Below are 24,713 nucleotides of genomic sequence, written 5' to 3'. Positions count from 1 at the left end.
ACCAGCACAGCGCAGCACAGGGACTTGCTCTGCAATGCCAAAAATCACGGGAGGGGGCACTTACACACACGCGCAATCCAGCCCACAGAGGGATCTAGACCCCTGATCTAGACTCCTTGCGCTCCCCCCCCTTCTTCCAGCTGAGGGCAGCTCTGCCCTCTGCCTGCCCCTCAGAGTTGGCACATCAGCAACCTCTCCTCATCCTCCTCACCCACTCTCCAGAAGCTTCTACAAGCCGCCCAAGGGAGGAGCTCAGCACCAGTGGCCATGGAGAGGTAATGGGCTGCTCCCTGACCACCATAACTCCTCTCCAAGTTCGGCAGCAGTGGCATTGGTGGGGGAGATAGGGACATTCTCGGATCAAATCAGAAGCTGGGGTGACTTTCATAATTCCAGGACTGTCCCTGGAAAATCGGGACACCTGGAGGGTATGACCTGGTGTTGGAAAGGTGAGAAACAGTTCACCTTCTGGGACTCAGCTGCTGTTGCCTGTTGAGCCTCATGACCCGGCATCTGCAGAAATTATTACTTGAGTCCCTCAGCGTGTGTAACAATTGAACTTTTGGTACTTGTGGTGGTCCGAGTGAACACACAAATCACAGAGTTGATATAAAATCCAACCCAAGACAAACATCACTGGAGGCCATCCTGCTACGTTCTCCATCACCACGACCATCTAAGGTCCAAATGCCTGGTTTTCACAGCATGTTGGCCAACCCACAAGCTCTTCAGTCAAGGCAGAATTCACGCCACACGTTTTAAATTGGCAAAGGTAAGTAAATAATGTTTCCACTCGACAGAGTCGCAAGACATCTGTGTTTTTCACCTTACTACCGTTTTGGAACTCCTGTTCCACTGCTGTAAAGCAAGTTGTAGAATATGCTGTTGTAGTTACTGTCTCCCTGAAACAATGGTGGTCTGTCAAACCATGACTGGTAGGAAGATGTTTGGCTATAAATTCTATTCCATCTGGGGACTATTAATTCAGTGAACTCAGAAAATTAAAATTATCTGTAAAAAATATTCATGTCTGCCGCTCTCGTGTTTTGTTTGTTTGAGGCAGTTGCTTAGCTGCTCTGGCCAATTTTAATTTCTCTTTGGGGCTGCCGTCTAACTCTCCAGTTCTGGATTATGACAAAGTGAAAATTCTCAATGCTATTTTTAAAAGACGGGATTGGAACTGACTCGTTAATTAAAATGTGTTTTGATTACCATTTCCATTCAGATTTTATTATTGATTATGATCTTCCATGAAGTGGCTATGCTATTTTAGGCTGAAATCCTGTACCCACCTGCTTGAGAGAAACCCCTAGTTAGCTCAATGGGACTTACTTCTGAGTGGACCGTATAGCTCAGTGCTATTTTTCTAGAAAAAGAGGTACCAGAACTCACCATGAATATATCCCTTGTTCTCTTATAACGGCAATGGTGTCCAGCTGATAAGTGCCGGAACTTAGTTCCGGTGAGTCCTGGCTGATAAAAAGCCCTGCGATTGCTGCTGATGGGTTAATTCAGAGCTGACAAAATGTTTGGGAAACTTGATTGGTTAACTTACTACTGAATAAACTAGTTATTGCTTATTTATTTCTCTTGCCCTCCCTTAAGGTAGCCCAGAGTGGTATTTGTGGTTCTCTCCCTTCTCATTTTAGCCACCGAACAACCCTGTGAGGGAGGCTAGGCTGTTGGTGGCAACTGGCCACTCAGTAAAAGCAGAGCAGGGTCTGGTGGTACCATCAGAGTAGGACTTTAGGGAAGGAGGACAGGGCCTGTTCAACAGAATAAGCTGAAGGGTCCCCAAATGTATCCATTTGCCACATTTTGAAGTAAGAGAAATTATTGTTGTTGCTGTTATTTAAGGGATACAGGTGGCGCTGTGGTCTAAACCACTGAGCCTCTTGGGCTTGCCAATCGGAAGGTCGGCGGTTGGAATCCACTCAATGGTGATGAGCTCCCATTGCTCCGTCACAGCTTCTGCCAACCCAGCAGTTCAAAAGCACACCAGTGCAAGTAGATAAATAGGTACCACTACGGCAGGAAGGTAAATGGCACTTCCGTGTGCTCTGGTTTCCATCACGATGTTCCGTTGCACCAGAAGCGGTTTAGTCATGCTGGCCACATGACCCGGAAAGCTGTCTGTTACTATGAAAAATGCTGTTCAGAAATTAAAAAGGATCTAGAAATATGGTCAAATTTGAAATTGTCAATGTTAGGCCGAATTGCAGTGATTAAGATGAATGTATTGCCTAGAATGTTATTTTTGTTTCAAACCTTGCAGATTCTTGACAAGATGGATTGTTTCAAGAGGTGGCAGAAAGATATTTCGAAATTTGTCTGGCAGGGCAAAAAGCCCAGAATTAAATTTAAAATACTGACAGATGCTAAAGAAAGAGGGGGATTTGCCCTGCCGGACTTAAAATTGTACTATGAAGCAGCAGCGTTTTGCTGGCTGAAAGAGTGGATGCTCCTCGAGAACACAGACATTTTGGATTTGGAAGGTTTTAATAATGCATTTGGTTGGCATGCATATCTATGGTATGACAAAATCAAGGTGCATAGGGCCTTTAAAAACCATATTGTCAGAAAAGCATTGTTTAATGTCTGGACAAGATATAAAGATCTGTTGGAAAACAAAACCCCTAGATGGGTGTCACCCGTGGAGGCTAAGGCATTGAAGAAACTCAATATGGAGGTCGGATGGCCGAAGTATTGGGAAATCTTGGAACAGGAGGGAGATAAACTGAAATTACAAAGTCATGAGAAAATGAAATCTAAAGTACAAGATTGGCTTCAATATTACCAAATAATGGAGACCTTTAAACAGGACAGGAAAATTGGCTTTCAGGTGGAAAAATCAAAATTAGATACTGAACTGTTAGAACCCAATACTAAAAACTTGTCAAGAATGTATAATTTGCTGCTGAAATGGAATACACAAGATGAAACAGTTAAATCGGCTATGATTAAGTGGGCACAGGACATTGGTCATAACATTATGTTTGCTGACTGGGAATGGTTGTGGAACACCGGTATCAAATTCACGGCATGTAATGCCTTAAAGGAAAACATTATGAAAATGATTTACAGGTGGTACATGACCCCAGTCAAGCTAGAAAAAATCTATCATTTGCCTGATAATAAGTGTTGGAAATGTAAAGAAACTGAAGGCACTTTCTATCACCTTTGGTGGACATGCCCGAAGATTAAGGCTTTCTGGGAAATGATATACAATGAAATGAAAAAGATACTTAAATGTACTTTCCCTAAAAAACCAGAGGCCTTTCTCTTGGGCATTGTCGGCCAATTGGTGTCAAAGAGGGACAGAACTTTCTTTATGTATGCCACAACAGCAGCAAGAATACTCATCGCAAAGTATTGGAAGACACAAGATCTACCCACCCTGGAAGAATGGCAGATGAAAGTGATGGACTATATGACATTAGCCGAGATGACTGGCAGAATTCGCGACCAGGGAAAGGAGACGGCGGAAGAAGATTGGAAGAAATTTAAAATTTACCTTAAGGACTACTACAAACTTGTTGAATGTTAGAATGTCAAGGTTTTGAGTAAGAAAGGGTTACAGCGATACAAGATTAGATTGAAGGAAAGATTGAGAGGACAGAGGATTGACAGATGTATTTAGAGTTGCTAAAAACTTTTGGACATTGGGATGCAGAAAGGGGAGGTATGGGGAAGTCTGAGAAACACGGCTTATGAAAAAAAGGTTATGAAATTATACGTGTTTGTATGTCTTTTTATATGTTTGTATTGTCTTAAAAAATTTGTAAAACCAATAAAAAAATTTATATATAAAAAAAGGAAAGCTGTCTGTTGACAAACACCGGCTCCGTCAGCCTGAAAGTGAGATGAGTGCTGCACCCCATAGTTGAATTTGACTGGACTTGAGCATCCAGGGGTACTTTACTATTTTTACCTTACCTTGTTGTTACAGTGGTGCCCCGCAAGACGAAATTAATTCGTTCCGCAATTTTTGTCGTCTAGCGAATTTTTCGTCTTGCGAAGCACGAAATCCCATAGGAATGCATTGAAATCCAATTAATGCGTTCCTATGGTCAAAAAAAGTCCAAACAAAGCCAAATTTGGTACAACAACAGTTTATTAACTGCTCTTTAAAGTCACACATACTGTAAAGAGCAGTTCAAAAATTGAAGGGAAAATAAATTAACTTTATAAACATGACAGAAAAACATTTAAAAATCAACAAAGTACAGTGTACATTACATTTTCTAAGACTCTGGGGGTCCACTTGAAGAAGGCTCCTCTTCCACTCTTTGCTTCTTGGTCAAGAACCTGTCCATAGTCTGCTGCTTTATCCGCCTTTTCAGCAGGTCCCTGAAATACGACATGACCCTCGTATCATAAAAGTTCCCAGCGTCATGTGCCACATGCTTCTCATGGTGGTGTAGATCTGCAAAAGTCTGCACCTCCTTCCACCTCTGGCAAATGTCCCTCAGTCTTTCGGAGGACAGCCGTTCCTCAGTTGCTTCCTCCTCCTCCAGTGAGGCCTGCTCCTGCGCAGCCTCTGCCTGCAGTTCAACCAGCTCCACGGTGGTCAGCTCGTCGTCGTGCCCCTCCACCAGCTCGCAGACGTCCTCCTCCGTGACCTCCAGGCCCATGGTCCTCCCCAAGGCAACAATGTCCTGCACCACTGTTGACTCTGGTGCATCAGAGTCACTTGGTGCCACACAGTCCGGCCACAGGCTGCGCCAAGCGCAATTCAAATTTCTCTGGCTGATCCCTTTCCAGGCCGTGTTGACCATCTTCAAGCAGGTGACGATGTCGAAGTGGTCCTTCCAGAATTCCCGCAGGGTGATGGTGGTGCAGTCAGTCACCTCAAAGCATCGCCTGAAAAGCTCCTTGGTGTAGAGTTTTTTGAAATTGGCGATGACCTGCTGATCCATCGGCTGGAGCAGTGGCGTGGTGTTAGGCGGCAGGAACATGATGTTGATGAAGCTGAACTCCTCCAACAAGTCCACCTCAAGGCCTTTAGGATGGGCAGGAGCATTGTCCATCAGAAGCAAAGCCTTCAGCGGCAGGTCGTTGTCCAGCAGGTACTGCTTGACAGCAGGGCCAAAAGCAAGATTGACCCAGTCCACAAACAGCACACGTGTGACCCAAGCCTTGCTGTTGGATCGCCACATGACACTCAGCCGCTCCTTGTCGATCTTGTGTCTCTTGAAGGCCCGTGGGTTCTCCGAGTGGTACACCAGCAGGGGCTTGATCTTCAGGTCACCGCTTGCGTTGGCACAGAAGAGCAGGGTCAGACGGTCCTTCATGGGCTTGTGGCCAGGCAGCCTGGACTCCTCCTGAGTGATGAAAGTCCTTTTGGGCATCCTCTTCCAAAACAGCCCGGTCTCGTCGCAGTTGAAGACCTGCTGCGGAACGTAGCCCTCCGTCTTCACAAGCTCCAGGAACTCCGCTGCAAAGTCTTCAGCCGCAGGAACATCAGAACTGGCAGCCTCTCCATGCCTGACCACGCTGTGGATGCCAGATCTTGTCTTGAACCGGTCAAACCAACCTCTGCTAGCCTTGAAGACTTCTGGCTCGGCTGAGGTTCCTGGCTGTTCCCGGATGAGGTCAGCATGCAAGGCCTTGGCCTTCTCACAAATGACGGCCTCAGACACTGTGTCCCCTGCACGCTGCTTCTCTTCTATCCAGATGAGCAGCAACTTCTCGACCTCCTCCAGGACAGCTGGGCGGTTCTTCACGATCCTGGTGACTCCCTTGGCTGCATCAGTCGCCATGATCTTCTCCCTCATCTTCAGGATGGTCCCGATGGTCGAAGGGTTCCTGCCGTACTCCCTGGCGATGTCCGTCACACGCATTCCGCCGTCGTGCTTCCGAATGATGTCCTTCTTCATTTCCAGCGTCACCTTCTCCTTCTTCCTCTCGCCGGCCACCGCAGCAGCAGTCTTCTTGGGTCCCATGGCAGCACAGGTCCTACCTTTGTAAACTCAGAAACAGAAAAAAAAATCAGTGATGTGCTTCAAACCCAAAAAATACAAAAGCACCCAGCCACCCACCACACAGAAATTAAAACCCAGAACCAAGGCCTTGAATCCCAAGCACCCCAACCCCAAATCCAAAATCCCAAAACCCCCAAAAAAGTTTTAAAAGTTGAGCTTACCAAATGGATGAAAGAGAAGTTCTGGAAAAGCTTCAACAATCAACCACCGAAGTCCTCAGGAACCTCAAATGGCTGCAAAAAAAGTTTAGGAAAAGCTTCAAAAATCACCAATGTCTTCAAAAACCTCAACTGCTCCCACAGACACGCACCAACCCACCCACAACACAGAAATTGCAAACCCCTCCTCAACTGCTCCCCCAGCCCCTCCCCTACTGCTGCAAACCCCTCCCCAACTGCTTCCCCACCCAGACAAAAAAAAATTTCAAAAAATAACAACATGGCCAGCACTCAGAAATTCAAACTCAGAAAAATTTTCAAAAAAAACAACCTGGCCCAATGGTCACAGAAAATCATAAAAATTCCAAAAAACCCCCACAAGCCCCCAGATTTCTGCAGAAACCTCCCCCACTGTTCCCCCAGCCAGCCAGCACTCAGAAATTCAAACTCAGAAAAAAAATTCAAAAATAAACAGCCATGCCTAGTGGTCGCAGAAAATCATAAAAATTCCAAAAAAACCCCAAATGGTCCCAGATTTCTGCAGAATCCTCCCCCACTGTTCCCCCAGCCAGCCAGCACTCAGAAATTCAAACTCAGAAAAAAAAATTCGAAAATAAACAGCCATGCCCAATGGTCACAGAAAATCATAAAAATTCCAAAAAACCCCCAAATGGTCCCAGATTTCTGCAGAATCCTCCCCCACTGTTCCCCCAGCCAGCCAGCACTCAGAAATTCAAACTCAGAAAAAAAAATTCGAAAATAAACAGCCATGCCCAATGGTCACAGAAAATCATAAAAATTCCAAAAAACCCCCAAATGGTCCCAGATTTCTGCAGAATCCTCCCCCACTGTTCCCCCAGCCAGCCAGCACTCAGAAATTCAAACTCAGAAAAAAAAATTCGAAAATAAACAGCCATGCCCAATGGTCACAGAAAATCATAAAAATTCCAAAAAACCCCCAAATGGTCCCAGATTTCTGCAGAATCCTCCCCCACTGTTCCCCCAGCCAGCCAGCACTCAGAAATTCAAACTCAGAAAAAAAAATTCGAAAATAAACAGCCATGCCCAATGGTCACAGAAAATCATAAAAATTCCAAAAAAAACCCCAAATGGTCCCAGATTTCTGCAGAATCCTCCCCCACTGTTCCCCCAGTCAGCCAGCACTCAGAAATTCAAACTCAGAAAAATTTTCAAAAATAAACAACCTGGCACAATGGTCACGGAAAATCATAAAAATTCCCAAAAAAGGCCCACAAGCCCCCAGATTATCGCAAACCCCTTCCCAACACCAAGTCCTTGAATCCCAAACACCCCCACCCCAAAATCCAAAACCCCCCAAAAAAGTTACAAAAGTTTAACTTACCAAATGGATGGAAGAGAAGTTCTGGAAAAGTTCTGGAAAAGTTTTGGAAAATCTTCAAAAGTGAGCAAAGTCTGATAAAAGGCTACCAAACCACGTGCTAACAGTTGCTCCTCGAAGCCAAGTCGCAACTGCAGCTGCTCAAGCTAAGCACCCTTGGTTTTAACGGTTTTTGCACAAAGGAAACAAAGTCGCGAGACGTTTTCGTTTTGCGAAGCAAGCCCATAGGGGAATTCGTCTTGCGAGGCAAATCGCGGACGAAAAAACCTTTCGTCTAGCGAGTTTTTTGTCTTGCGAGGCATTCGTCTTGCGGGGCACTACTGTATTTACTTATACCCCACCCATATGACTGGATTGCCCCAACCACTCTGGGCAGCTTCCCACAGAATATTTTTAAAACCCGCAACAAAGCATCAGACATTAAAAGCTTCCCAATACACGGATGTCTACAGAAGGTCATATAATGGGTCATCTCTTCAACATCTGATGGGAGGGCATTCCACAGGGCGGGCGCCACTACTGAGAAGTCCCTGCCTGGTTCCCTGTAACCTCACTTCTCACAATGAGGGAACTGCCAGAAGTTCCTTTGAACTGGACCTCAGTGTCCAGGCTGAATGATGGTGGGTGGAGATGCTCCTTTAGATATACAGGGCCAAAGCCATCTACACAATATTTCTGTGGGGGGGGGGGGTCATAAGACCATTAAGTCCAGAGTCCAAAATTACCTGGGTTTCCCCAGTCCTAAGCTGCGTACACACCATACATTAAAACACATCCCCCCACAAAAGAAGAATCTTGGGAACTGAGAAATGTAGCTCTATAGGGGGGTAAACTACAGTTTCTATTATTCTTTGTGGTGAGGGAGGGTTAAATGTTTGGTATGTACCCAGCCCTAGTCTCTCACTCTAGCTAACATATCACCCTGGCTATGTATCCCTATTTCTTTTTCTTTTTGGTGATTAAGGAAAGAAAAAGCCTGTCTGACTACGTATAAGCTAGATCCCAGTTTCCACCTTTAAAGCCCTAAATAGGACAGTCCAGAAAATCTGAAGAATCATCTTCTCTTGACCGTATGAACCTGCCCAGTCTCTGCAGCCTCCAGATGAGGCCGTGCTCTGTGTTCTCCTCATCACATACTACATTCATTCCTTTTTTTTTTACCCAGTTCTCCTGGTTTTGCATTTGAGTTCTTGCTGCTGTTGCATGTTGTTCTTCTGTTGAGATGTGTTTCATTGTAGGATTTTATGTATATTTGATTTTCATATCTGTTAGCTGCTTTGATTTTTATATAGATATTGAGATATGAAGAGGGGCAAGATAAAAATATATATTTTAAAATGAAATATATTATAGGGTAGGATACTGCTTTGACTTTATTGCCTTTTAAACCCTACTCCTCATCCAGGTGAAACAGTGATCGGCATACTGAATTATCTGGAAAAGGAAAAGACTGTAAAAAATAAAGCCTAACTGGGCTCAGTATTCTTGGATGATTTATGCCACTGGCAGGAAATAGTAACCAGAAGGGGGGGAAATAGGATTATATGTTAAAGCTGCCCATGGCAAAGGACAGGAAATTGATTCAAGCTGAGCTGGCATTTTTGCTGAAATGAGTTGTGTCTGTTGTTCTGGAAGCCGTACAGCTTCCAACAACTGCTGTGTAAACCTTCAGAAAGCTATGTTTCTAAAATTTCAGCTTAAATCCCATTGCTTTCCATTATTCTCTTCTAATCTATTTGCTACACATTTAAAATAGGATTGTACCACTTTAAAAAGTCATGGCTCCCCACCCAAGAATTCTGGGAATTGTAGTTTCTTAAGGGGGCTTAGTGCTGTTAGGAGGCCCCTTGTCCCGCCTCCCCAAGCTACAATTCCCAGAGTTCTCTGGGAAGAGGGATTGACTGTTAAACCACTGTGAGAAATGTAGCTCTGTGAGGAGAATAGCATACCTTCCAACATTTCTCCACTGAAAATAGGGACGTCCCATTCCATAATGATAATTTTACTGTTTATACCCCACACATCTTCTGGGTTGCCCCAGCCACTCTGGGCAGCTTCTAATGTATATAAAAACATAACAAAACATTAAACATTTTTTTAAAAAACCTTTCCTATACATGATTGCCTTCAGACAGCTTGGGGGTCAGATAATTCCATACCCTCCAACATTTCTCCAGTGAAAATAGGGACATCCTAAGGAAAAGCAGGACATTCCGGGATCAAATCCGAAACCAGGACGGCTTCTCTAAATCAGGCACATCCTTGGAAAATAGGGACAGTTGGAGGGGAGTCTAGAATAGGGGGTCTCCTAACAACTCTCTCAGCACCAGGCACAAACTGCAGCTCCCTGGATTATTTTGAGGGAAGTTGTGACGATTTAAAGTTGCATGATAGTGCATTAAATGTATGCTGCAGGTGACTGATTCTGGCTCTGACTGCTTGTTATTTGATGAGAAGGGGGTTGTATTTGGTTTTGGTTTTAACTAGATGCCTTGTCTGTACTTTCTTTCATTGACTGAAAATCACAGCCCAGAAAAGTAACTTCCAAAAAAGTTGGAAGTTGACCCTCAGAGACGGCATGGGATGTGGTGCAGAGTGATGTCACTACAGGGGAGAAGTGGGGGTAAGCATGCCTCTCCCCATGGCACGTACAAAAGTGCCTTCCGCCTGTTGCTACTGACCCTTTGCATCAAACCCCAAAATAATACCTGCATGTGTTGTACTACCTATTGACAATTAAAGGTGCAGGAACCTCTGTTCCCAGCAGCTACTTACAGTAGATTATAGTTACTTCACTACAGAATATTGGGTTGCATAATGTTTTTCAATTAGCAGGAAGGAAGCACTCTTTGTCAGGCATATATTCATATTTTATACCCGTCCCTTTGACATTTTGAGTGGAGTAAATAATGTGAAGAGTCCTTCCATGTCAAACACACACAAGTCCCCACGGGCTTGCCATTGATCTTCTAGTCTTGCCGTTCTGGTCTTCTTTTGCCAAAGCACCCCCAAAACCCAGATCCTCAGATGTTTTATACCTAGACTTCCCCGCAGTCCTTCTGGCTTTAATGGGGTTTGGTAGGCTGCCACTGCAGAGTTCATGATGAGAGCGTAGAAATCCTCAGAAGCACAAATTCCATTGCCTAATAAGTTCAATATATAGCGTGTGTCATTTCAAAAGCCCCCTTGGGAATACGGTTTTGCAATACCATGTGTGCTACTTTAAACAGCCCTTTTGAATTGATATTTGTGCTGAGATTAAGTCATTGGTGTTGGGCATATCAATGCCTAATACATATTGCAAAATAAAACAAAACAAATCTCACATCCTACCTAAAATAACAAAACTCTAACTTTTGCATACTGAGCAGCAAATGTTGACACCCTGCTAACAATTCATGGACATGGTAATAGCCCCAGCTATTCTTCTTGTTGATCGCTGATATGCATAACACCCCCATTACCTGATTTTAATGTGATAATTGCAATTATCATGGGAATCATTTTCTAAATCTAACGTTTGAGCTAGTTCATACTAGGGCTGGGTGATACATCGTCCCAAACTGGTTTGAAGTTCATATCGTGTTATCAGTTTCTTAGTTTTGGGCCCAGCAATATATTTTGACTCATAGTATGTGTGCGTGTGTGTGTTTTGTGCAAAAAATGTGGGGAAAACTGAAGCTAGCGAATGCTTCTCTCGATTCCTGCAGCTCCTGTTAACTCTGCCAGCTCAGCTCTTCTCTGCCTCCTGCAGGGCGCAGCGAATCACAAGAGCGGGCACCGGCAAAAATCACCATGCGGGGGATGGACGGACCACGAAGCCAGCCAGTGCCTCTACATAGCTCCATCCTTCCTTCAGACCTCATGATAAATCAGTATATTACAATGTTTAGCTGGTGATATATCACAATGCTGAAAACCAGATATCATCTGGCCCTTGTTCATACCTAGAATATCACTGCCAAATTTCCTACAAACATAATCTTTGGATTTCCCCGCCCTCGCATTCATGTAAAGCAGAGATAATGACTTCTACATAATAAAGCGGGGAGGCCAAGTGTAGCGCTGAGTGTGCTACAGCTCCAGTGACCAGCCCCTTCAACTACTCCTCCTGAGGGGAAGGAGTGTTGAAGCAATCTTCTTCCAGTGGTGGCGCCACTGGTGTTGCCAGGGGGAGATGGAGCAAGAGCCGCCAGCCATTTAAGCTGCGCCGCCACCGTGTTCGGCTGTGCCCCCAGCTCCTCCCAGCGTCCTGATATCACATGCACGACATCACACGTGCTACGTTGTCGTCCCCAGAAATTGCCCTCGCAAGCTGGCACCTCTGTTTGTAATTGCCAGTTTATGCATTAGTTTAGCATTAGTCTAGTTTATGCATTAACTAGATCTAAGTATGCTGGTTATTTGAGGTTGATATATCCCACATAAATGGGGTAGAGCTTTTGAAAGAGAAAAAGGGGGTGCCTTTTATAGATATCTCTTTTGCTTTAGGTAAACTGAAAGAATGACGGGGACAATTTGAAACTTGCCTTTTGGCGGATCCTCTAAAAACTGCATATTTCAAACACTCGCCTCCCGCCTTCCTTTAAGGGTAGGGGAAGTTCCTCCTGGACGTTTTATTTTTCTTAAAAGCAGGCACATTTAATTATTTGAAATTTTAAATTTGCATTCACACATTATGCAAATCAGAGCACTCAATTCTAGGTGTAAAGCCTGGGAATTTTAAGCACAAAATTCTAGCTCAGGAGAAACTAAGTGCCTCTTAAGACCCCTCAAGATGACTTTAGTCAAATGTAACCAAATGCTTTAAACCAGAAAACATAAAACCAAAATGGAATCTCTGGGCAATATATAACCTGGCAAGGATCCTAGCTAAATATGAAATAGCAGCAAAAAGAGCAAATTGTTTAGCAGTAGAATTGGATGGCAATCTGTGTTACATTCCTTTGACATAATTTTTCGGTAAATAACTGCTATGTTTTGAAAAGTCTCGGTCTGAACATTAATTGTGAGCAAACTGTGGTGTCGTTTGGCAGTCGCAGATGTGGTAGGAATACCAAGTCCCAGCTGCCGCAGGCTTTTACAATCCCCCAAAGAGAGCAATGAGTGCTGCTCTTTTACAATGAAGTGCAGTTTTGTGTCTGCTTAAGAAGACCTATGTTGGCCAATAAATCTGAATAGAATAATGTAAAAAACCACCACCCTATAAAGAGCTTCTGGGAGATCATAGTCAAGTCACAAATATAGTAAGTTATAACCCCAGAAATTCTGACTGATATGCATCATAAAGACAAATTCCAGAAGGCTAGCAGTATTATAGCAGAATATTATGAACCACCTGTGGCAGCTAGAGCAGGGGTTGGCAAAATAAAGGTTTGGGTCTCCTGCCAGATGTCCCAGTGTTTTCTAGTAGATCAACAAGGTTTTCTGACTCCCAATAGCAAACAACAAAGAGGCTTTTCACCAACTTAAATCAAGCTACTGAAATGAAGAACACTAACCACAAAAGTGGCCCGGTCAGTTCTGCTACTGAAAATAAATTCCTTGATTCAGGTATGTGTTCATAAGCACCTTGTTCTCTAATTCTAACACTGTGGCTAGATCTACAGAGCTAATAAAAAACGCTATGAAAATGCTCTGCAAAAAACCATTGTAAAGCTCACAATTGAATATAATTGAGTTGCGATTTCAGCTCTACAGTGCCATCTGGTGCTACACTGTTATAACACATTTATAATGCTGTATTTTGACTAATGTAGCTGAGACCTGCGTCTTTTGCACCTGGCTCTGGTTGGTAGATCAATGGGCTCTAGTAGAGGCAGAAGTCTACCCACTTCACCCCTGAGTTTATAAGACCATAGAACACTGGCTACGCAATGCCAATGTTGCTCCACCCTTAGCAGATCACTGACACAGTGAGACCATATGTCTACTCATAGAATAGTCTACTCAGAAGTAAATCCCACTGAGTTCAATGGGACTTACTGCTAGGTAAGTGTAAATAGGATTGCTGCCTTGAAGCCTGACTTACTGTGGCCTAAGATTTCCAGGAAAGCAGCAGGTAGGATAGAGAATTTCTTGGTTTAAGTAAGGCTAAACAGGATTTGTCTACCAAATGTATGCTCCATTGTTTAAAGGCTATGCAGCATAATGGGAGCAGGTGGTGCTGTGGTCTAAACCACTGAGCCTCTTGGGCTTGCCAATCAGAAGGTTGGCAGTTTGAATCCCCGCAACAGAAGGGGCTCCCGTTGCTCTGTCCCAGCTCCTGCCAACCTAGCAGTTCAAAAGCACGTCAGTGCAAGTAGATAAATAGATACCGCTGCAGTGGGAAGGTAAATGGTGTTTCCATGTGCTCTGGTTTCCATGACAGTGTCCCATTGCACCAGAAGCGGTTTAGTCATGCTGGCCACATGACCCGGAAAGCTGTCTGTGGACAAACACCAACTCCCTTGGCCTGAAAGCAAGATGAGTGCTGCAACCACAGAGTTCAGTCCGTTGACTGGACTTAGCTGTCCAGGGGTCCTTTACCTTTTTTACTGTGGAGCATAGTAGAATCAGGAGCATGAATATGGAGCTGGAGTAGGAGCAGATCTCATTTCTAGGTCCATTATACAGCATCAGCAACCATTGGCATTACTGCACCAGGACTGCAGGGAACACCCTGTGTGGTTCACCTAATAATAATAATAATAATAATAATAATAATAATAATAATTTATTTATATCCCGCCCATCTGGCTGAGTTTCCCCAGGGACTCTGGGCAGCTTCCAATGAACTGTTAAAAACAATACAGCATTAAATATTAAAAACTTCCCTAAACAGGGCTGCCTTCAGATGTCTTTAAAAAAAAAGATACAGTGGTGCCTCGCAAGACGAAATTAATCTGTTCCGCGAGTCTCTTCGTCTAGCGATTTTTTCGTCTTGTGAAGCAACCCTATTAGCGGATTAGCGGATTAGCGCTATTAGCGGTTTAGCGGCTATTAAAGGCTTAGCGGCTATTAAAGGCTTAGCGGATTAGCGGCTTAGAAAAGGGGGGGGAGCGGAAAAAAATCAGAACACTCGCAAGACGTTTTCGTCTTGCAAAGCAAGCCCATAGGGAAAATCGTCTTGCGAAGCAGCTCAAAAACGGAAAACCCTTTCGTCTAGCGGGTTTTCCATCTTGCGAGGCATTCGTCTTGCGGGGCACCACTGTAGCTGCTTATTTCCTTCACATCTGAAGGGAGGGCGTTCCACAGGGCGGGCGCCACTACTAACCCTCTGTCTGGTTCCCTGTAACCTCACTTCTTGCAATGAGGGAACCGCCAGAAGGCCCTCGGCGCTGGGCCTCAGTGTCCGAGCTAGATGATGGGGGTGGAGATGCTCCTTCAGGTATACTGGACCGAGGCCGTTTAGGGCTTTAAAGGTCAGCACCAACACTTTGAATTGTGCTCGGAAACGTACTGGGAGCCAATGCAGATCTCTCAGGACCGGTGTTATGTGGTCCCGGCGGCCACTCCCAGTCACCAGTCTAGCTGCCGCATTCTGGATTAATTGCAGTTTCCGGGTCACCTTCAAAGGTAGCCCCACGTAGAGCGCATTGCAGTAGTCCAAGCGGGAGATAACTAGAGCATGCACCACTCTGGCAAGACAGTCCGCAGGCAGGTAGGGTCTTAGCCTGCGTACCAGGTGGAGCTGGTAGACAGCCGCCCTGGACACAGAATTGACCTGCACCTCCATGGACAGCTGTGAGTCCAAAATGACTCCCAGGCTGTGCACCTGGTCCTTCAGGGGCACAGTTACCCCATTCAGGACCAGGGAGTCCTCCACACCTGCCCGCCCCCTGTCCCCCAAAAACAGTACTTCAGTCTTGTCAGGATTCAACCTCAATCCATTAGCCGCCATCCATCCTCCAACCGCCTCCAGGCACTCACACAGGACCTTCACTGCCTTCACTGCTTCTGATTTAAGGGAGAGGTAGAGCTGGGTGTCATCTGCATACTGATGAACACCCAGCCCAAACCCTCTGATGATCTCTCCCAGCGGAGAGATCATATTTGCAGACATGGGTAGAAGGAGAAACCTAGCAGTCAGTGGCCTCTTGTACTTGATCCTAAGGCAGGATGGTGAACCAGTGGGCCTTCCAGGCAGGGACGCGGACTTATAAAAAATATTGGGGGGCCCGGGAAAGCTCATGAATAATAAATAAGCTCATGAATATGCAAATAAAGTGGCGCCGCCGCCTCGTGAGCGAATAGGGGAGAGCGTGCTGCGCCTATTAATCAGCTCCGAAGGAAATTGGATGGAGCTTTTGCTCGGGAGGGAGGGCAGGAGGCATGCAGCCCGACCCTGTGCATTTTGGGCTGGGGGAGGGGTGGCGATGGCGCTCTGCTGGAGGGGCGCCGGAGATTATTGGGGGGCCGAGCCCCCCCAAATGAATTTTTGAGGGGGCTCAGGCCCCCTCAAGCCCCATGGAGTCGGCGCCTATGCTTCCAGGTGCTGTTGGACTGCATCTCTCATCACCCTTGAGACTATTTGGCTACCCTGGTTTGTGCTGATGAGAGTTGGAAGCCCAGCATTGGGAGGACACCAGTTCAGCAACCCTTTCACACAGGGAAGGCTTGTAATTTTTGATCACCCCTCTGAAAAAAATGTTTTGTTTTGTTCCATTAAAAAAAGGGGGGCGGGAATCTGCTATAACATCTCTGCAAGCCTAAAACATACAAGGAGAAAAATGTTGCTTTATACAGCCATCTTGTGGCTAAGAATGGAAAGCACACAGACTTTCAGAACGCCCTTTTCAAATCTTTTGGGTGAGCTTCTGTTAGCTTGGGATCTACAGATAAATCTGCCGATTAATTGGAAGCTGATAGAGAAATAGTTCATTATATGCCCATAACAGCAACCTGAAAGTGTTACTCTCCCTCTGCTCTAAATCATGCAATATTAGAATCCTTGGCTGGTTCTAAGACAGATGTTGTTTCAAAGTGGTATGTGCAGGTTATCCATGTAAGGTGCTTTCTCTGCTACAATGAGCAATTGGCTCCAGCCTCTCTATCACTATTTTGTATCAAAAAGTAACCACACCAGCTCATATTTTGCACTTGGCTCCAGTCAATGGACTTTAGAGTTCTAGTAAAAAGAAAGAAACACCCAAGTTTCCCTCCACATAATTCAGGCAGCTACAACTCAGCAAACTGTTTTAGGCTTGGTACATTCACATATTTTTTGCCATTGTACTTCCCCCTTTCCTTTCATATTTGCAGACTCCCCCACCCCTGCCACCAAATTTAGGTTAGGTTACATATTGTTATTTCTCTCACACCTTTATGTGTTTTCCTTTACTATCTGTGTGCATGCAGAGAGTTACAAATCAAGTTCTGAGGCTTCTTGCTCAAACGTCGTTCTTCACATCAAACAATTCAGTGACGCCGACACCTCAAAAAGTCAGCTGTTTCCCCCCCTCCCTTTGTAACCCATAATTGATTCTTAGTTGATCAGTAAAGAAAAGTCACTCTGATATATAGGGCCACCCAAAACTCTTACGTTGAGCAGCTTCTGTTCTGCAGAGGCTAATTGCTGACCTCTTTCCTTTTCAACTGCAAGGATGTTGAGCAAAATAAGATTTATAGAGGCAGCCACTGAAGGCATGGAATGAAGAGGCCCATAGCCCAAGATGTTAGAGTAATAAATCCAGAGTATATTTTGTGTATTATTTTTTTCAAAGCCCTCTTGCATTTGATAGGGATACACTGGGCCAGAATATTTTGGAAGTCTTTTAGTACTACTTTAAATGCACGTCCCTTTAACTTCATCCCACCTGCATTCATTTGAACTCTTATTTGGTGTGTCTGACGTAAGTAAAGACGTGCTGATTCGCCCATTATTAAAATCTGGACTTGGATTATTGAATAATAAAGAAGGGATCTCAGCTATACGCCAGGATCCAAAGGGACATAAAACCAGTTCCGTGAATACAATGAAAGTTTGGGCTTTTGTTGGTGTTGTTAACAGCTGCGTAGAAAACTGCCTCTGAATCTAATGAGACTTTCAAAAGCACTAAAGGATGCGGTATGGCGATCAACCACCCAAAGGAGGGGATCACTTAGCACTAGTCCCTTTTGTGACCCTCAGTAGCGTTTAGAATTCTAGCTGCAGTTGGGGCCATGTGCCTGCTAGATTGTACATCATGCTTTAAGGATGAGTTATCTCTCTTGTTCAATAAAGGCGGCATTCATGCAAGTCTATTATGACATCTGAAATGACCCGCTGGAAGTTATCTCCACAGGGTGTGCACTTCACAAAGTAACAGTTCAGCATTAAATTTGATTGAGTTATTCGGCAATAGTTCAAAGCATATCTGAGAAGTTTGAAACATTATCAAGGAAACCAGTGTTTAAAGGAACAGTGGGAACTGCCATATCGAAGAGAGATTATGTATGTTTCAAATAAAGCAAAGCCTAATGAGCTCAGATAGGATGCGGGCTACACAGACACATTATTTTAAGAAAACAAAGTTCTCATTCATACACCGCATCCATGCCATAAATATTGGGTCTGGGCCTGCCCTTGAGTTAGAATGCATTGCATGCTTGGGCCTAAACCAGTGTGTGGTAATGAAGAGAACATTGTGTGTCCTCCTTGCTAACCTGAGTTGAGAAGCACTGTGACTCTGCCTTTTTTGACTTATGGAGAAAACAAAAAAGCACATTAGAAACATCAAGAGGGAAAGGGTTGCGTGGCAGATGCCACGAGTCGGAAGATTATAAAGCTGGTGTCATGGTTACATTCAACCTTCTCGTATTAAGATATTATCATCAAAAAAATGGTCAAGTAGCCATGAGTGTACTCTCTCATTTTGTGTTATGCCATGTCCCATGGCAGCCATTTTGAAGGGTAGGGGAAGGGTGGGAGAGGCTTTTTACAGTTTATCAAGATACGAGCACCAACAACTCATTTATTTAGTTACTTTTACAAAGTCAGGGAAGCACTGGCTGCAGTGTTATAACTCAGAGCAGATCGCAGCCCTGATACATTTATGCAGGATTTTGGAAAGGAGGGGGCCTCATTCCAACATTTCCTTAGTCACATGGTAGCTGTCAAAACATTGCTTCTGTGCGACTGGCTGGTTACTGTGTTAATGTTTCAAAGTGTGGGGCAACTAGCGTGGGACCTCTCTTCATGATCCAGATATGGTTACAGTCTGCCCTCCATAATTGTCTTATAGGTTTTCTGGTACAGCAATGCTGCGGCATTGTCAGAGATAGCCAAAGACATTTTGGCACCTGAGGTAAATCGCAAAATAGTGCCCCCCTCCCTGCCAGGAAAGGAAGAGGTGGGGGAAGATCTACAACAGGAACAAGTCAGGGAGATAAACATCTACATTGGGATCTGCAGCTCCTGTGGATCCTGCCACCTGAGGTGATTGCCTCACTTTGCCCCATGGGTGGACCGGACCTGGGCATTGTATAAAACAGAATGGGAAGAGTCTGTGAGTCCACAATGGAGCTGATGAGGCCTTGGGTCAACGCTACTCTGCTTTCCATTTATTTTGTAATACAATCTAAAGATGGAGTGTCATGTCATGTTAGTACTGTCATTCTGCCAGTATCTATCTATCTCTCTCTCTCTCTCTCTCTCTCTCTCTCTCTCTCTCTCTCTCTCTCTCTTTCTCTCTCTCCCTCATGCTTTTAGATTATCACCAGTCTTGCTACTCAGTGCTTGAGACACTGTGTATTGTATTATACTCTCTGACTGGAAAAATATATTCATCCGCTCTTGCCTTCACATTTATTACTGCCTCACTCTTATTTGACACTGATGCAATGTGCTCTCAATGTACAGTGTCTGCATGCCCATGCAAGGACAGCTTCCCCAAAGCCATTGCTGTTCCTCTGAGAACACAGAGAAGGTGGCAAAAAATGTACCACTGAGAAAGAGTGCATGAGGATTTGCATCTGCCTGTTCCTCCATTGATGAAGGGGCATCCACACAACCTCCTCCCCATCCAAGTGTTGTTCTAGACCTTTCACCCTTTAAATGCAGGGTTTCTCAATCCTTGGAAAGTTTGAAATGACCAGATTTTTTAAAAACATCATTTAAAAGAGGGGAAATCTAGAGAAACACCTAGGTGGAGAAGACATTGTCTAGACATCCCTACATTAATGGAGAGATGGGCAAGTTCAAACCCTCAGAGTAACAACCAAACTACCCCATAGTTTTCTCTGAGTAAGGTGGTAGTCAGGCGTATGGTGATGGGTTGTCTCAATGAATAGCATGGCTCAAGCACTTGGTTATCCTGTGAAACCTTTAGAAGTTCCAGACTGTGGTGAACTGACTTCTGTGCGTATCCAGGATGTATTAAAGAATTCAGGTGAGCTGTTGCCAAACCAAGGTATCAAGTTTGTAGTGGCTTCATAACCTTAAAAAAAAGGTCATATAAATCCATCACTGTGCCCCAATTTTAAGATGAGTGAAAGGAAAGAATGCTCATTAAACAAGCCACCACTCTCTGTATACCCACAAAACCACTGGGACAAAGCCAAGCCTGCAAGTCGACTCCAGTTGAAACAGGAGGAGGAAAAATAAAACAAGACCGACTCTAGCCATATCTGCTACACCCATTCAACAGTTGTTGCATCCTCCTGCCCAAGGTGAAACAGCAGCCAGAAACCAGGACAGAAAGGAAGGACTGACCTTTCTTTAGCTATCATATACAAGGTGCTGTAGGGAAGACACAGATGAGGAGTGCGGAAAAGAGGCTTAAAGGCTGTGGCTCAATTGCACAATTCACGCTCTAACCTAGACCTGCTCTGCCAATGTCTGATAGCCATGTTTCTCTTCAAGCAGGCCTTTAGATCATAAAACAATCTATGGCCTTTTAAATGTGTTTGTGGAAGGGGAGTTACTGGCGACGTTGGGGGATTATTATTATGTTATGTATTTTGTGTTTTCATTTTGTATTTTTATGTTGTAAGTAGCCCCATGATCTTCAAATGAAGGGTTATATATAAATTTAATTAATTAATTAATTAATAATAATGGGTGATTAATAATAATGAATCATAAAAGTGGGTGATAAGGCTGGAATTTTGTCTGCAAACACTTCACTGCGAAGTTGCATCAGGGAATGCCACTGATCTTCAAAGCGATGCAGCATTTAGACAAATTCCTGCTGCATCTAATCCAGTTCCTGCACAACATTTGTAAGTTACATAAACTTTGTTGCAACATTGGCCTTAATCAATTATTATTAATTAAATTTATATATAAGCTCTAGTTATGTAACAAGGAAGATTCTGTGTTATGTACTGAAGTTCTCACCCTGGGCCAGCAGGGGGATACTGTAGATAGTTATGCAAATGAAGGATCGAAAGTGACATTCAGTGATTGGATAGTTTGTATGCAAACGAAGGATCAAAAGTGACATTCAGTGATTGGATAGTTTTAGAAAGTTGTTACAGTAAAAAGGTACTGGAGCTCTATATAAGCAGGCTGACTGAGCCCTTCAGCTCAGTTCAGTCCTGGCCTCAGAATAAAGAAGAGCTGTTTGAAGAATTGCTGTGTCACTCTGATATGTTCGCCCACAACTTAACATTCTGCTTGTACAGTGGGAAACCCCCATTGCACAAATGATGCATTCTCCGATTCACAGTAAAGAACGAGCCAGTCTCTTTTCATGCACCAAGCCCCACCCACAATATCTTTGGGCTGCTCAGCAGATCTTTGCACAATTGACACAAACATCTAATCATGGGTAGAGTTGCTAACATGAAACATTATCTGTCAAACGTGAAGATCCAAAGAGTGGTCCATTCATCAGGGAACATTGGGGCAGAGATCTTTGCAAGTGCCCCTCTGCCCCCATCTCTGAGCTACCACCTGTATTCAGGTGAACGCCTGATTACAGCTGAGTGAAGACCTTCTTCGACCTTCCTTGTTTGGTCCTGCTCCTCCTCCTAAGCCCAAATTTTGACCGGGACCTTCCATGCCCATGTATATTTTATGTCCCATTCTTCAGAAGACATGGCGCACTGAATAACTCCCAAAGCCAAGTTATTGTGAGTGAAATTAGAACAAAGTCCACATCCAAAATGTGTGTTTCAGATATTTCCTAGTCGTAGAATCAGACCCACGGGACCTGCCTGACCAGAAGCATGGAGAAAAAAGGGCCTTTGTCTGAAGGCACAGCCTGATCCCAGACGGGTAGGCGGCATCTGGGACCTGCCAGGGCCAATCACATCTTAGCTGGGTGCACTGGTCAATTCAGAAACAAGTGCTCAGCATTCTTCTAGGCATATGTGCCTTCCTGAACCAATATTTTTAATTGGGTGGGTAGGTGTGTCCCCTCAGGGGTCCCAGGTTTTCATTTCTGGTTTCCATTCTCCTCCTGGTCTGCCTCTCCTGGGTTTCATTTCAAAATTCTCCAGCAAGAACCAGGTAGCTCCCTACTTATCTTTGTATTCTTTTCTGTACACACTCCCTTCCACAATGACCGTTGCTCCTCCATTTGTTCAATAGCGCAAAGCAAGGAGCATAGTTGCAGTGAAATCAATGCATGTTTAGAAAAACACATTTTGCTCCGTTCTTGCTGTGATCTCTCCACTTCGTAAGTCCTTTGTGCAGCAGCTTTTTATTTTATTTTATGCTGGCTGCCATCCAAAAATAGAAAGAGTTTGAATGAAATGGCAAGCACTTTAGTTTCACAGGGAAATGTAAGGTTCCTTTCGCGCAAGGGTTGTTACAAATGACTTTTGGTCCTGAATGTGTGATGTGTGAATGCCTCAGATGTGTGAAAGAAAGCAGAAGAAAGCCGATTTTAAACTGAGTGTCATTTTCTAACCAATGAGATTTTAAATTCAAGCTATGGACCAGAAGCAGGAAATGGAAAAACCAGTTTAAGTTGCCACTTGTGGAAGTAGCCTAATATGAGAATTATGTATTGCTCATGCATTGCATTCATATGCCCAAGCATTTACACCCATTTGATTCTGAATTGATTTTAGAATGTATTTTAATTAATTGACTGTGTGATTTTATGTACACCGTGCTATTTTTACTTGTTGTTAGCCACTCTGAGCCTGGCTTTGACCGGGGAGGGCAGGATATAAATAAAAATTAGTAGTAGTAGTAGTAGTAAGCATTAGAAAAATTCTATAAAGTGGATGAAGATGAATAAATCACAAATTCAAAGTGATGAAAATGTCCTCCGTTACTTACTAGTGTTGCCATGTGTAATTTTCTAATCAAACATCAAAAAATCACTTTAAATTCTCACTAAAATTAACAAGAGAGCAACTATGCATGGAATTAACTCCCACTTGACTTAAGTGGGGGCTTAAAAATATTGAATTTCAGTTGAATCAACCCAGAAAGCAGCAGTCCTTATGAAGCTGTGTGTGCTCAGGAGAAACAACTAGATGTGTGCAGCTGGGGATCTCCTTGAGGTTTCTAATATAGCAGCTTGCACAATAGACTGGGCAATCTGCTTTCAGTTTAAAATTGGCTCTCCTGTTCAGCAATACAAGCAGCTGTGGGTGAAACTTCAAAAACACCTTGGGATCTGCATCCTTTCTCCTGTGCTCCTGATACTTCTTTTTTCCTATCTGGAATGCTGCAAATTTGCTGGCAGCCCTAAGGGGAAGAGTTGGCACCCCTTCCTTTGCTGCCGCCTGCTTGTGGGAGAAAGGGGCAGCACATCGAACCTCATCCCATTCCATCTACCCAGTCAAAACTGCTTCCCCAACTATTTGCCACATGGAAGCAAGTAACATTTTTGCAAATACTGCAAGTATAAATTAATGCAGCCTTCAACACCCTAGGCCCGTTCAGATGTTGTCAGACTAGGTAAAGGTAAAGGACCCCTGGATGGTTAAGTCCAGTCAAAGGCGACTATGGGGTTGCAGCGCTCATCTCATTTCAGGCCAAGGGAGCCGGCGTTTGTCCACAGACAGCTTTCCGGGTCATGTTGCCAGCATGACTAAACTGCTTCTGGCACAATGGGACACATTCTGACAAAAGCCAGAATGCATGGAAGTGCCATTTACCTTCCTGCCACAGCTGTACCTATTTATCTACTTGCACTGGCATGCTTTCGAATTGCTAGGTTGGCAGGAGCTGGGACAGAGCAACGGGAACTCACTCTGTCACGGGGATTCGAACCACCAACCTTTTGATCGGCAAGCCCAAGAGGCTCAGTGGTTTAGACCACAGCGCCACCCGCATCCTCCCATTGGCTACTGATTTATTTATTGAATTTACATCCCACCTTTTTCTCCAAGCAGCTCAATGTGGCATATGTGTTTCTTATTGGATATTTTAATTCCTACAACATCTCTGTGAGGTAGGTTAGGCTGAGATGCAGTGATGGGCTCAAGATCACCCAGTGAGCTCCATGGCCAAGTGGAGATTTGAACCCTGGTCTACCAGGTTCTAGTCTGACATTCTAAACCACTATACTACACTGAATGATGGGAGTTGTAACCCAGTGGAGGGCACTGGATTGGAAAGGGCTAAATTAATAATTTAGGTTGTCTTTATAGTTGTTATTTTATTTTTAAAAACCACACAAACCACAGGGCTCATTGGAAAAAGCATTTTTCTGACTAGTACTGTATAATCCAAGATACCCGAAAAAGAAAAGGGAAATCAAAGCTGTGAGATGACATTAAATTATAAATAGAGTGTGTGATTATATCTTCAGTGGCATTTTCTCTCTCTACATCTTCAGTGACATGTACAGTACATGGACTGCAATATTTTCCAGACTACTTTTTCCTGAAACATTTAATTCTTCAGTATCACATAGGCAAAGAGCCAAGAGTTTACAATTACATTTAAGCAAACTGGTTTAAATTATTTCTTCTTTCTAAAAACAAAAAAACGTAAATACTATCACGGACTGAATAGGCACATCAGCTTTAACATATCAAAACCCGCATTTTTCATATTAACCAACTTGGGTAGAAAGGCTTTGCAATGCATGGGGCTTAATAAGTGCACTTAAAAGGCAACCAGATCTTCAGCTGGCAGAAATCTGCGGTGCATTCAGGTGGATTTAAACACATTTCCTTAGCACCATTCAAACACCAAACAATCAGCTCAAGGGGAACAGGTAGCTAGGCATCCTCCTCAAGTTACGGATGGAAAATTAAGGCAGACAGGTTGTTGACATTAATCCACGGAGTATTCAAGCCCAAGTCTGTGCAGAGATTGGGCGACAGGAATCAGAACAG

At 44.1% G+C, this 24,713-nt stretch overlaps 1 protein-coding gene across 1 annotated transcript; it reads right to left on the bottom strand.

The window, feature by feature from the left end:
* Positions 1-1,024: 1,024 nt before the first annotated feature.
* LOC308569462 (tigger transposable element-derived protein 1-like) lies at positions 1,025-6,243 on the bottom strand (the record flags this gene model as incomplete). Its single annotated transcript, XM_081163384.1, has 3 exons — positions 6,146-6,243; positions 4,360-5,971; positions 1,025-1,124 (listed from the first exon to the last, which is right to left on the bottom strand). The coding sequence occupies exons 2-3, from the start codon at positions 5,943-5,945 to the stop codon at positions 1,025-1,027; spliced, it is 1,686 nt and encodes a 561-aa protein (XP_081019510.1). The 5' UTR covers positions 5,946-5,971; positions 6,146-6,243.
* Positions 6,244-24,713: the final 18,470 nt, after the last annotated feature.

This window comes from Podarcis bocagei, assembly GCF_964188305.1.
Source record: "Podarcis bocagei genome assembly, chromosome: 12".
Lineage (NCBI taxonomy): Eukaryota > Metazoa > Chordata > Lepidosauria > Squamata > Lacertidae > Podarcis > Podarcis bocagei.
Note: the sequence above shows the minus strand (reverse complement) of the source record. Positions and strands in the feature narration are given on the sequence as shown.